The 15,046-nt window shown below is 38.2% G+C and overlaps 1 protein-coding gene across 3 annotated transcripts in view; it reads left to right on the forward strand.

Annotated features, from left to right (window-relative positions):
* CDC20B (cell division cycle 20B) overlaps positions 1 to 15,046 on the forward strand; it is a gene marked incomplete at both ends in the record, with an annotated part of 61,943 nt that overhangs the window by 38,744 nt on the left and 8,153 nt on the right. For all 3 annotated transcript variants that reach the window (XM_082620489.1, XM_082620490.1, XM_082620491.1), the window contains 3 exons: positions 4,620 to 4,816; positions 5,901 to 5,995; positions 8,243 to 8,468. In XM_082620489.1, coding sequence (XP_082476615.1) covers positions 4,620 to 4,816; positions 5,901 to 5,995; positions 8,243 to 8,468 — 518 coding nt within the window. The remainder of the gene's footprint in view (positions 1 to 4,619; positions 4,817 to 5,900; positions 5,996 to 8,242; positions 8,469 to 15,046) is intronic.

Below are 15,046 nucleotides of genomic sequence, written 5' to 3' on the forward strand. Positions count from 1 at the left end.
TGTATTCTGTGCTCTGGCATAAACTTGAAATTTTATTCTGGAAGAACCAGATGGCCTTGTGCCTCATGCTTAAATGGTGTACCATCCAAATATGGTTAATATAGTGGTTTTTTCATTGTGGAATTTTCATGTTCAGGAATGGGTATTGTTGGTCTTGGTGAGGCACAAGAACTACACATTACGTTTTACTGTATTAGAATGAAGTGTATACTACTAAACGTAAAATAGATAGCTAGTGGGAAGTAGCCGCATAACACAGGGAGATCAGCTAGGTGGTTTGTGACCACCTAGAGGGGTGGGATAGGGAGGGTGGGAGGGAGGGAGATGCAAGAGGGAAGAGATATGGGAATATATGTATATGTATAACTGATTCACTTTGTTATAAAGCAGAAACTAACACGCCATTGTAAGGCAATTATACTCCAATAAAGATGTTAAAAAGAAGAATGAAGTGTATAAATCGTGGCCTATTCTTATTCTTATATTTTATTTATTTATTTATTTACACTCACAACTTTTATTTTTTATTTAAAAAATTTTTATTGGAGTATAGTTGATTTACAATGTTGTGTTAGTTTCAGGTGTACAGCAAAGTGAATCTGTTATACATATACATATACATATATCCACTCTTTTTGCTTATATTTTAAACATGGATAAATCTTATCAAACAACCACATTGGCTCTTTGTCTCCAGCTTCTTCTTATGTCACTAGCTTGTGATCTAGTTGGGAAGATGGGACTAACCTACATTGACCTGCTACCAACATGCCAATGTAGAGTATAAATAATAAATTGTGGGGTTTAAGGAGTTATAAGGACTATAAGTAGTTTGCTGATCTTTGGATTTGTTCAGAAAGGCTTTGTGGAGACATTCAAACTTGAGATGGATCTTAAAAGATGGGTAGGACTTGGAGGAGTGGAAGAGAGAAGGTAGAGCATCTTCAGTGGTGTGAGCAGCATGAACAAAGGCAGGATGTTGGTAATTCATGGTAATTAATGGCAATGAAGAGGATACACTGGGGACTGGTGAATAGGAGGTGGATGCAGATTATGGATATATTTCAAATCCTGATGTAGATTTTTAGATTTGTTGTGGGAATTCTCAACTAGGAGAAATATCAAAGGAAAATTCATGGCAGAGTATGCAGAGTGCATTTAGCAGGAGAGCTACCAAAAAGTAAGGGACTGTTTTCTCTCCATGAGGAAAACTATATGGGAAGAGGGACAAGTTTAAGATTATTCCACGTTTTGAAGCAGGGGAAGGATGGTGTCACTGAGAAGACAAGTTAGCAGGAGAAGTCGTGTGAGGAGGGAAGATTATTCTTGCAATATTACACTTGAGGAGACAGTGAGATATACAAGAGTTTCTGGCAGGTTATTAGAAATGAGATTTGTAGTTGAAAGAGGGGAAAGGCTAGAGTATAGGTCAGATGAGTATGATTGAAGCCGAGAGCCCTGGTGAGCTCTCCTGGTGAGAGAGAAAGGAGCAGAGGGAAGAGGTCTGCTTCTGGGGAGCATTCACAGAGAGGAATGAGCAGGAAAAAGCAAAATCATTAAAGGGAACAGTTCTCCTACCATTCTCCTCCTATACCTTCTTCTCTAAGAGAATTTATTGCCATGACTAATGAAAATTGAAGAATTCATTTCAAGAGATGTTTAAAAAGCACAACACTCATATTGAAAAAAAAGCAAACAGAGCTTCCCTGGTGGCGCAGTGGTTGAGAGTCCGCCTGCCGATGCAGGGGACACGGGTTCGTGCCCCAGTCCGGGAAGATCCCACATGCCGTGGAGCGGCTGGCCCCGTGAGCCATGGCCGCTGAGCCTGTGCGTCCGGAGCCTGTGCTCCGCAACAGGAGAGGCCACAACAGTGAGAGGCCCGCGTACCGCAAAAAAAAAAAAAAAAAAAAAAAAAAAAAGCAAACAAAAACCTTTTGTCCCTACTTCCCCTTCAGGCCATAACCCCTTTTGTCTCCTCCCTTTGACAGCAAAACTTGTCAAAAGATGTCTATATTCACAATTTCTTATTTCTCTCCCCATTGTCTTTGAATCCGCTTTAGTCAGTTCTTAAATATCACCATTCCATTGAAACTGCTCTTCCAAGCATCACCCAAAACTCTTCATTGCTAAATCCAGCAGTCACTTCTTGGAGCTCATTTACTTAACTCTATCAGCCACATTGGAGCCAGTTGGTCACTCCCTCCTGCTTGATATCCCACTGTCTTGGTTTGCCTCCTAGCTTTCTGTTCACTCTTTCTTAGTCATTTTTTGCTGGTTTCTCTTTCTCTTCTATCTCTCTGCCTCCTAAATTTTGGGATGCACCAAGTCTCATTCCTTGGACGTCTTTTCTTTTTGACTTCTATTCTATTTAAGTTGATCTATTGGCTTTCTGGCTATATCTCCTTAGTTGTAGCTCTAGGGATTGCAATGCAATCTAAACTTTCTCAGTCTACTTAGAATTACTGTTGCATATTTCACACAATATGTAAAAATCTTGCAGTCACATGTGTCTCCCCAGCCCCCAACTTTTTTGGGAGAGTTACTTCAGTTGTCTATGTTTTTTTTTTTTTTTTTTTTTTTTTTTTTTTTGCTGTATGCGGGCCTCTCACTGCTGTGGCCTCTCCCGTTGCGGAGCACAGGCTCCGGATGCGCAGGCCCAGCGGCCATGGCTCACGGGCCCAGCCGCTCCGCGGCACATGGGATCCTCCCAGACCGGGGCACGAACCCGCATCCCCTGCATCGGCAGGCGGACTCTCAACCACTGCGCCACCAGGGAGGCCCCAGTTGTCTATGTTTTAAATCTACATGCATTGAAAACTCCACCATTGTTAAGTTTTACTTTAAAAAGGCATACGTATTTGTGTTTTAAATATTTTAAGAGAGAAAAAATTGTCCTTTATATTTACCCAAATATTTACCAATTACAACATTCTCCTTCATTCCTGAAGATCCATATTTCCCTCTTATATAATTTCCTTTCAGTCAAAAGCTTCTGTTAGTGTTTCTTGCAGATCAGGTCTGTTGGTAAAGACTTCTTTTACCCTTATCATGATATTTTTGCTTGATGTAGAATTCCGGGTTGTCAGATGTATTTTTTCAGCACTTTAAAGATGTTCCACTGACTTCTGGCCTCTATGGTTTCTGGTGAGAACTCATTTGAAATCTTGCTCTCTTGCTTCCAAGACCTTACTCCAATTACACATATGTTAGATCTCTGGATATTATCCCACAAATCCCGGAGGTTCTGTCCATTTCTTTAAAATTTTTTTCCCTCCATGTTCTTTATTTTATATATTTAATTTATTTTTTTAAAGTTTTTATTGGAGTGTAGCTGCTTTACAATGGTGTGTTAGTTTCTGCTTTATAACAAAGTGAATCAGTTACACATATACATATATCCCCATATCTTTTCCCTCTTGCGTCTCCCTCCCTCCCACCCTCCCTATCCTACCCTTCTAGCTGGTCACAAAGCACCAAGCTGATCTCCCTGTGCTATGCGACTGCTTCCCACTAGCTATCTATTTTACATTTCCTCCATGTTCTTTAGATTGGATAATTTGAGTTTTCCCTGCACTTACACAATTTGGGGTTAGGCTGAGATGTGTGTGGGTTTATACACTCACAATCAGAGGATGCCTTTCTGTGGCTCCCCTCCCATCCCTCCCAGGCTTTCTCCTCACACTTTGGCCACTTCAGGCTCCTTTCTCTGGTTTCTTTGACTAGCAACATGGTGGGCTTTCTATCAGAGTTTGAGCTGCTGGTGTTACTCCATGATCGGGACCCACCCTCAGGGTAAAGCCATGTGAAGAAAAAAATGGAAAACTCACCCCTGGGCAGGTTGCTTCTCCAAGTTTTCACTCCCTTACTTGGTTTACCTGCTTTTGCTTATTTTCCAGAGTTCTCAGGTATTTGTTGTTTGAATTTTGTTCAGAGTTTGTAGTTTGCATCAGTGGGAAGGATGAGTTATAGGGGATTAGACTGCTCTAGTGAAACTGGTGTGCTTCAGAGTTTTGTACTGATATGTGTCAATCAGGATAGGAGTTTCTGTCTTATAAGAAATAAGATAGGGTACAGTTTAGTATGTGGTCATACAAATATGGTTTCTCTGAGCAGTCATATGATTTTTATAGAGTAAGATAGAGAATACTACTAAGAACTTCTAGATATCATAAATAAGCCAGAGATCACCTCTTCTAGATATACTGTAATTGGGTTGCCTTTTGATTAGCAATGATGGTGTCATCTCCCATATGTATATTCTAGGTCCGAGGATGTCTCCATAAGAATTACATGCTTTTAAATTTTAATGATCTGTTAGATGAAATCCATTTATATTTATAATGGTAGATGAAACTGCCTTGTTTTCTAAATGCCTCTAAATAAGTATATAAGAGCATAAATGTTAAGTGTTATTGCTTATTACACTGTGTATCTTGATACAAGATTCTATTCCAGCTCTCATTTTTGAACTTCTCATGGTCTGCTTGGATCCATGATTCTGTTTTCCAGCTGACCATAGGGAAGTTATCAATCTTTCTCCTCTACCTATAAATAAAGTTATTTGGAAATATTTTTATTTGGCTGTGTAATCACCCTAATTTGAAATGCTTTTCTTATAGATCTGAATATCCTAGACTGGAATTTGCAAAATCTTGTTGCTATAGCCCTTGGATCTTCTGTATACATCTGGAATGGGGATAATCACAATAGGATTGAAAATATAGACTTAAGTGTCACTTGTAACTATATATCTTCTGTGTCCTGGACAAAAGAGGGAACCTGCCTGGCAGTTGGCACCAGCGAGGGAGAAGTGCAAGTACTGGACAGCTTTTTCTTTCTCATAATGTGTTCTGTATAGTTGCTAGGTAACTAAGATTGACTTTTAAGAGCAGCTTATTATAAAATAAAGAAACTATAGTAGATGTGGTACTTGAAGCTATGGGGAGTAAGAGGATATACCATTTGGGGTCTTTTCTGAATGGTGTTTAATGAGGATGTAGGGATACTCTGCTTAGTTTTTTCACACAAGCTTTCTTTCTGTCACATTTCCTTCCCCCCCCCACCCCGTTCTTTCTCTCAGACTAAAGTTGGACTTATGAGATCCCCAGTTTTAGGACTTTGGAGAGAAGAAAACAACCTTCCAGTCTTCCTTTCTCACCTTAAGCCATGATCAGGAGTAGAGTTGCTTAAACTGAGTGAATTTTTTTTCTAATAGTCTCTCTGAAATGGGAGCTTACCAAGTTTCCATCAATCTATCTAATTTCTCTTGTACCCTTATTGTTATTGTTGTTATTAGCAACAGTGTAAACAATATTGCTCAGGTGTTCAGTGACGTTGGAGGGCCACAGATGGCTCTACTGTTTTCTCATCTCTGTAATGATACTGGATACTATGAGGGTTATGTCATGATTTCTTCTTATGCCAAAGTTCTCATTCCTAATATGAGCCAGAATATCATTTATAGCTGGCAGAAAAGGAGTCTCTTAGCAGTAAATAGAATTCCTGACTTTACAAAGTGTCTAGGCACTCAAGTTTTATTTGTTGATAACTATAGGTGAATTTCCAGGTTTGGAATTCCCACAGTTTGAAGGAACTAGAAGTGTCATAGTGGTTCTCAACCCTTTGCAGCCCATTGACTTCACCTGGAGAACTTTAAAATAAATACCATATCCCCAGGCTCTTACTCCCACCATTAAATCAGAATGGCTCGCACCCATAGCCTGCTCCCTCAATGATCCTAATATGCAGACAGCATTGAAAACTGCTGACTAGGGTTAGAGGTGCTGAACTTTCACTTAGCATAAGGATTGGCTATATCAACACTAGTTGGCTATCAGGCCTTTGAGAAGACCGTGGGTTGTGAAAATGCTACATAACCGTGCTTGTTCATTTTTTTTCAGTTATGGGATGTGGTCACTAAAAAGCGACTGAGAAATATGCTTGGTCATTTGTCAGTAGTTGGGGCTCTAAGCTGGAATAACTACATCCTTAGCAGGTGAGCAGTGTCTTACTGGAACCAATTATATTTGCATCACCAATTGACTATGGGTGCTGAGTGAACAGAACTACAATATTTAAAACCAAAACCAAAGTAAAACAAAGCAGACATTATTAGTAACAGTTATGATCCTACCTGTCAGGTATTCAGACCTGGTGCTATAAGCGGTCCAGTGGCCACGTGTACCATGGTGGCTCTGTGCCTAAAGCATGTACTCATACTGAGATGTGATGTTCAGGATTCATTAGATTGTTCAGATAAAATGTAAAACTCTGTTTAAGCGAAAAGTTTCTCTGTACCAAGTAATACCTACTAGAGAGTTATTTTGTTGAAATGGGTATTTATTGATATCAGTATCACTAATTTGCAATATGTTAAGCTTTCTGGGGGCACATTTCCAATTCACAGACCCACAGAGGTTAGAGCTGGAAGGAACCTCATAGATTAACCAATTCAGTGATTCTCAGACTTGACAGTTTGTCAGAATCCCTGGAGGGCTCCTCAAAACCCAGATTGTTGCTCTCATTCTGGGAATTTCTGATTCAGTAGGTCTGGGGTGTTCTGATAATATGCATTTCTAATTTCCCAAGTGATGCTGACACTTTATCACTTTTGAGAACTACTGATTTAGTCATCTAACTGCTTCTTTTTTTTTTTTTTTTTTTTTTTTGAGGTACGTGGGCCCTCTCACTGTTGTGGCCTCTCCCATTGCGGAGCACAGGCTCCGGATGCGCAGGCTCAGCAGCCATGGCTCACGGGCCCAGCCGCTCCGCGGCATGTGGGATCGTCCCGGACTGGGGCACGAACCCGTGTCCCCTGCATTGGCAGGCGGACTCTCAACCATTGCGCCACCAGGGAAGCCCTAACTGCTTCTTTTTGACCAGGAAAGTTAAGCGACTTGTCCCTGTGAGCCTACATAATTGGTCTAAATACGTATTTAATAATAGTCATTCATCTTCATACTGTATTTCTTAAAGTAGATTTAAATTTAAATAAAATTTGAAGCCTTTTACAATTCCTTTAAGTAGCACAGATGTAAATTTGAGATTTTAATACCTTGTGATTATATGCCAGACTTAAAACTACTTAAGCAAATTGCCCTTATATTATTGGCCTAAATATTTACCCTGTGAAGTTGTTGTAGTCAGGTCAATTCTATACTCGAGTTCCTTTTACAGTCTATCTACATTGCTTAAGTTTAGTTTCATTATCCATGAGGAACATGAACAAATACTTTCTTATAATCATAGCAGCTAACATTTTAGAATACACTGTGCCAGGCAATGTGCTAACTCTTTAGGAGTGTAATTGCGTTTTAATCCCTGCAATGACATTATAAAGTGGTTTATATCCCCCCACCCTCTTTTTCTGAGGAGTAAACTGAGACACCAGCCTGAGGTCACATGGTTAACATAAGGGGAAGAGTCAGGCTTCTAACCAGGTGGTCTGGCCACAGAGTCCATACTGTTCATCAAAATGCTATCAGGGCTATGCCTAAGTAGTTTTTAAAAATCTGATACAACACTTTGAGAAACTCAGAAATAATTGTAGGCAGTTATTTACTTTCTCCTTGGAGAAAACTAGTCCAGAAAGAGTTCATTATCTTTGTGTGATAGGACCTTTATCATCATTTGGATCCAAATCACTGAGAGTGGAGACATTATCCAGTGATTTTTAATCATATTGCACTTTGCTGGGACATTCAGATAGTTTTATATTCTTTTTAGATATCAGTAGCATGAGCAAACTAATAGTAGATTAATAGAAAAAGGAAATAATACATTTTTATGTCTAACACATATATCATACACATATGCCATTTCGTTGAGATAATATGAAATATTCTGAATTCCAGAAAAGTAACATTTCCTGGGTTCAGTACATAAACTACTATCTGGGAAAATATGATAATCTTCTAAATTTATTTTTTCCATGCCTGCATTAAAGCCATTAAAGTTAAAGCCATTAACTTTAAAGCATCATATTAAAGCCATTAGAGTTATCTATCAAAAGATATCTTTTAAATATCCAGTTTTGAAACTCTGCCAGGCAAATCTATTTCACTTGTGGGAAGAATCACCCAGGCAGAATACTCCATCCTTATTAACTCAAGAAATGTCTGTGTTTTGAATCTGTCCTAAGGGGTCTTTCAGGGGTTTGAACAATACTTTCTTTCATGTTATGCTTATGCAGCATTAGGGCTCAAGTTTTCTGTCCTAAACCTGCCCCTTTACCTCTGGGCAGTGGGTCGAGACTGGGCCGTGTTTATCATCATGATGTTCGGGTAGCCCAGCACCATGTTGGAACTCTTCACCACAAGCAAGCTGTGTGTGCCCTGAAGTGGTCGCCGGGTGGCAGGCTGCTTTCCAGTGGCTGTAGTGACGGACTGCTGACTATATGGCCCCATGATCCAGGTGTGAATGCACAGGGTCACCCGCTAAACGTCATACCCCAACCTACAGCAGTCAAGGTAATAAATCCAACAGTTTTGAAAGGTGTGCTTGGGCTGGAGGTTAGTTAAGCATGGGGCATCTGGTGTAAAGTTAGTTAAAATATAGTTTTGCTGAAGTGACAAGACAAAAGATCGGCAGAGAGCTGCTTCCTGGAAAGAGCTGCTTACATTCTTAGATGTCTTATCAGAAATACATTGAATTGAACTAAGAGTTTCTGGAAACCTGGGCAAGCCAAGCCTTGTGGCAGCTACTACCTGGGGAATCATAAGAACAGTCACTAGTGTAAATACTTTCACACTCACCACTGACTAGCCAACTAGTATAGCAGGAGCAGCAGCAGACTCAGAGGTTGACGTCTGTGTGATCTCTCATGATGGAGATTCTAGTTTTGCCAAAACAGCTTGTTTATAGTAAAAGCTAATTGGAAGTAGGGTATTGAAGAAAATGATTGCTAATAAACATAAAGATACTCTCTAAAAAACGTAAAAATATTCTATGATGAAACTGGGGTCCATGGGCTCAGGAGAATTTCTCAGCCTCTTCAAATTGTATGCAAAATTTTGTGTTTACTGAAAAAGCCCTCTTATCCAGCCCCGTCAGTGGTGTAGCTGAATGGTTATTTAAAAAAGAATACTAAGGTAGGTAACCATAAGATATGATACGTATATACTGCAAATATTTTATTTCAACTGAAAATTAAATTGTACATTTATTCATAATACAAGGTCAAGGTCTTTACTTTGAAGGTAGGTTGACTGATTAGAGTTCTTCATTGCCTTTCTTGTATGAACTACAACCATATTTCATTGTTTAAGTTTTCTATTTATGGCATTTATTCTGGTTATCTATTGCTATGTAACAAATTACCCTAAATCCTAGTGGCTTAACACAACGATTATTTTATTATCTTTTATGGTGTCTGGGGGTCAGACTTTGGGAAGGGCTCTTCTCAGCAGTTCTGGCTCAGGGTCTCTCATGGGGTTGTAGTCAGACAGTGACTGAAGCTAAAAGTGCTGGGAGCCGGCACAGCTGTTGGCTGGCTAGTCATCTTTCCCTCTTCATGTGGTCTCAGAGCTTCTCCACATTGGGTCAGTTTGGGCTTCCTCACAACATGGCAGTCTTAAGAGAGTTGGACTTTGTGGCCAGTGCTTCAGAGAACAAGGTGAAAGCAGCATCACCTTTTATAACTAATTCCACAAGTCACGCAGTGACACTGTTGGTGCATTCTATTGTTGTAAGCCAGTCACAAGCCCTCCCAGATTCAAAGGGAGGAGAATGAGATTCTACATATTGATGGAGGATGTTGGCAAAGGGTATGTGGGATGGGAGATTAATTTTTAACTCCAATTAAGCTTAAACTCAGGTTGAGATTAATGTACTCATTTGATGCTGGTGTTATAAAAAGTTACAACTATTTGGAAACCTATATCAGCACCTCTGAAACTTGGAATTTACCTAAAAAAATAATATATCAGACACAAAAGACATATGCCAGAATGTATTTATTATAGTATTCTTTTTTTAATTTTTTAATTTTATTTATTTTTTATACAGAAGTTTCTTATTAGTTATCAATTTTATACACATCAGTGTATACATGTCAATCCCAATCTCCCAATTCATCACACCACCACCACCACCCCCCACTTTCCCCCCTTGGTGTCCATATGTGTGTTCTCTACATCTGTGTCTCTATTTCTGCCCTGCAAACTGGTTCATCTGTACCATTTTTCTAGGTTCCGCATATATGTGTTAATATATGATATTTGTTTTTCTCTTTCTGACTTACTTCACTCTGTATGACAGTCTCTAGATCCATCCACGTCTCTACAAATGACCCAGTTTCATTCCTTTCTATGGCTGAGGAATATTCCATTCTATATATGTACCACATCTTCTTTATCCATTCATCTGTCAATGGGCATTTAGGTTGCTTCCATGACCTGGCTATTGTAAATAGTGCTGCAGTGAACATTGGAGTTCATGTGTCTTTTAGAATTATGGTTTTCTCTGGGTATATGCCCAGTAGTGGGATTGCTGGGTCGTATGGTAGTTCTTTTTTTAGTTTTTTAAGGAACATCCATACTGTTCTCCATAGTGGCTGTATCAATTTACATTCCCACCAACAGTGCAAGAGGGTTCCCTTTCCTCCACACCCTGTCCAGCATTTGTTGTCTGTAGATTTTCTGATGATGGCTATTCTGACTGGTGTGAGGTGATACCTCATCGTAGTTTTGATTTGCATTTCTCTAATGATTAGTGATGTTGAGCAGCTTTTCATGTGCTTCTTGCCCATCTGTATGTCTTCTTTGGAAAAATGTCTATTTAGGTCTTCTGCCCATTTTGGGATTGGGTTGTTTGTTTTTTAAATATTGAGCTGCATGAGCATTTTATATATTTTGGAGGTTAATCCTTTGTCCATTGATTCATTTGCAAATATTTTCTCCCATTCTGAGGGCTGTCTTTTCATCTTGTTTGTAGTTTCCTTTGCTTTTCAAAAGCTTTTAAGTTTCATTAGGTCCCATTTGTTTATTTTTGTTTTTATTTCCATTACTCTAGGACATGGATCAAAAAAGATCTTTCTGTAATTTATGTCAAAGAGTGTTCTTCCTATGTTTTCCTCTAAGAGTTTTATAGTGTCCAGCCTTACATTTAGGCCTCTAATCCATTTTGAGTTTATTTTTGTGTATGGGGTTAGGGAGTGTTCTAATTTCATTCCTTTACATGTAGCTGTCCAGTTTTCCCAGCACCACTTATTGAAGAGGCTGTCTTTTCTTCATTGTGTATCCTTGCCAACTTTGTCATAGCTTAGTTGACCATAGGTGCGTGGGTTTATCTCTGGGCTTTCTATCCTGTTCCATTTATCTATATATCTGTTTTTGTGCCAGTGCCATATTGTCTTGATTACTGTAGCTTTGTAGTATAGTCTGAAATGAGGGAGTCTGATATCTCCAGCTCCGTTTTTTTCCCTCAAGACTGCTTTGGCAATTCGGGGTCTTTTGTGCCTCCATACAAATTTTTTTTTTTCCATACAAATTTTAAGATTTTTTGGTTCTAGTTCTGTAAAAAATGCCACTGGTAATTTCATAGGGATTGCATTGAATCTGTAGATTGGTTTGGGTACTATAGTCATTTTCACAATATTGATTCTTCCAATCCAGGAGCATGGTATATCTCTCCATCTGTTTGTATCATCTTTAATTTCTTTCATCAGTGTCTTATAATTTTCTGCATACAGGTCTTTTGTCTCCTTAGGTAGGTTTATTCCTAGTTATTTTCTTCTTTTTGTTGCAGTGGTAAATAGGAGTGTTTCCTTAATTTCTCTTTCAGATTTTTCATCCTTAGTGAATAGGAATGCAAGAGATTTCTGTGCATTAATTTTGTATCCTGCTACTTTACCAAATTCATTGATTAGCTCTAGTCATTTTCTGGTAGCATCTTTAGGATTCTCTATGTATAGTATCATGTCGTCTGCAAACAGTGACAGATTTACTTCTTCTTTTCTGATTTGTATTCCTTTTATTTCTTTTTCTTCTCTGATTGCCGTGGTTAGGACTTCCAAAACTATGCTGAATAATAGTGGCAAGGGTGGATGACCTTGTCTTGTTCCTGATCTTAGAGGAAATGCTTTCAGTTTTTCACCATTGAGAATGATGTTTGCTGTGGGTTTGTCATATATGGCCTTTATTATGTTGAGGTAGGTTCCTTCTGTGCCCAGTTTCTGGAGAGTTTTTATCATAAATGGGTGTTGAATTTTGTCAAAAACTTTTTATGCATCTATTGAGATGAGCATATGGTTTTTATTCTTCGGTTTGTTAATATGGTGTACCACATTGATTGATTTGCATATATTGAAGAATCCTTGCATCCCTGGGATAAATCCCACTTGATCATGGTGTATGATCCTTTTAATGTGTTGTTGGATTCTGTTTGCTAGTATTTTATTGAGGATTTTTGAATCTATACTCATCAGTGATATTGGTCTGTAATTTTCATTTTTTGTAGTATTTTTGTCTGGTTTTGGTATCAGGGTGATGGTGGCCTCATAGAATGAGTTTGGGAGTGCTCCTTCCTCTGCAATTTTTTGGAAGAGTTTGCGAAGGATGGGTGTTAGTTCTTCTCTAAATGTTTGATAGAATTCACCTGTGAAGCCATCTGGTCCTGGACTTTTGTTTGTTGGAAGGTTTTTAATCACAGTTTCAATTTCATTACTTGTGATTGGTCTGTTTATATTTTCTATTTCTTCCTGGTTCAGTCTTGGAAGACTATACCTTTCTGGGAATTTGTCCATTTCTTCCAGGTTGTCCATTTTATTGGCATAGTGTTGCTTGTAGTAGTCCCTTATGATGCTTTGTATTCTGCGGTGTCCATTGTAACTTCTCCTTTTTCATTTCTAATTTTTGTTATTTGAGTCCTCTCCCTCTTTTTCTTGATGAGTCTGGCTAAAGGTTTATCAATTTTGTTTATCTTCTCAAAGAACCATCTTTTAGTTTTATTGATCTTTGCTATTGTTTTCTTTGTTTCTATTTCATTTATTTCTGCTCTGATCTTTATGATTTCTTTCCTTCTACTAACTTTGGGTTTTGTTTGTTCTTCTTACTCTAGTTCTTTTAGGTGTAAGGTTAGATTGTTTATTTGAGATTTTTCTTGTTTCTTGAGGTGTACTTGTATTGCTATAAACTTCTCTCTTATAACAGTTTTTGCTGCATCCCATAGGTTTTGGATTGTCGTATTTTCACTGTAATTTGTCTCTAGGTATTTTTTGATTTCCTCTTTGTTCTTCAGTGATCTTTTGCTTTTTTAGTAATGTATAGTTTAGCTTTCATGTGTTTGTGTTTTTTATGTTTTTTTCCCTGAATTGATTTCTAGTCTCATAGCATTGTGGTTGGAAAAGATGCTTGATATGATTTCAATTTTCTTAAATTTACTGAGGCTTAATTTGTGACTCAGGATGTGATCTATGCTGGAGAATGTTCTGTGTGCTCTTGAGAAGAAAGTGTAATCTGCTCTTTTTGGATGGAACATCCTATAAATATGAATTAAATCTATCTGGTCTATTGTGTCATTTAAAGCTTGTGTTTCCTTATTAATTTTCTGTCTGGGTGATCTGTCCATTGGTGTAAGTGAGGTGTTAAAGTCCCCCACTATTATTGTGTTACTGTCGATTTCCTCTTTTATAGATGTTAGCAATTGCCTTATGTATTGAGGTGCTCCTATGTTGGGTGCATATATATCTATAATTGTTATATTTTCTTCTTGGATTGATCCCTTGATCATTATGTAGTGTCCTTCCTTTTCTCTTGTAACATTCTTTATTTTAACATCTATTTTATTTGATATGAGTATTGCTACTCCAGCTTTCTTTTGATTTCCATTTGCATGGAATATCTTCTTCCATCCCCTCACTTTCAGTCTGTATGTGACCCTAGGTCTGAAGTGGGTCTCTTGTAGACAGCATATATATGGGTGTTGTGTTTGTACCCATTCAGCAAGCCTGTACGTTTTGGTTGGAGCATTTAATCCATTCACGTTTAAGGTAATTATTGATATGTATGTTCCTATTACCATTTTCTTAATTGTTATGTGTTTGTTTTTGTAGGTCCTTTTCTTCTCTTGTGTTTCCCACTTAGAGAAGTTCCTTTAGCATTTGTTGTAGAGCTGGTTTGGTGGTGCTGAATTCTCTTAGCTTTTGCTTGTTCATAAAGCTTTTGATTTCTCTGTCGAATATGAATGAGTTCCTTGATGGGTAGAGTAATCTTGGTTGTAGGTTATTCACTTTCAACACTTTAAATGTATCATGCCATGTGCCACTCCCTTCTGACTTGTAGAGTTTCTACTGAGAAATCAGCTGTTAACCTTATGGGAGTTCCCTTGTATGTTATTTGTCATTTTTCCCTTGCTGCTTTCAATAATTTTTCTTTGTCTTTAAGTTTTGCCAGTTTGATTACTATGTGTCTCAGCATGTTTCTCCTTGGATTTATCCTGTACGGGACTCTCTGTGCTTCCTGGACTTGGGTGGCTATTTCCTTTCCCATGTTAGGGAATTTTCGACTATAATCTCTTCAAATATTTTCTTGGGTCTTTCTCTCTCTCTTCTCTTTCTGCAACCCCTATAATGCAAATGTTGTTGCATTTAATGTTGTCCCAGAGATCTCTTAGGCTGTCTTCATTTCTTTTCATTCTTTTCTCTGTATTCTGTTCCACAGCAGTGAATACCACCATTCTGTCTTCCAGGTCACTTATAGGTTCTTCTGTCTCAGTTATTCTGCTATTGATTCCTTGTAGTGTATTTTTCATTTCAGTTATTGTATTGTTCATCTCTGTTTGTTTGTTCTTTAATTCTTATAGGTGTTTGTTCTTTAATTCTTCTGCGTCTTTGTTAAACATTTCTTGAATCTTCTCGATCTTTGCCTCCATTCGTTTTCCGAGGTCCTGGATCATCTTCACTATCATTATTCTGAAAATTTTTTTCTGGTTGCCTATCTCCACTTCATTTAGTTGTTTTTCTGGGGTTTTATCTTGTTCCTTCATCTGGTACATAATCCTTTGCCTTTTCATTTTGGCTGTCTTTCTGTGAATGTGGTTTTGTTCCACA

Source organism: Mesoplodon mirus (assembly GCF_964341445.2).
Source record: "Mesoplodon mirus genome assembly, chromosome: 5".
Lineage (NCBI taxonomy): Eukaryota > Metazoa > Chordata > Mammalia > Artiodactyla > Ziphiidae > Mesoplodon > Mesoplodon mirus.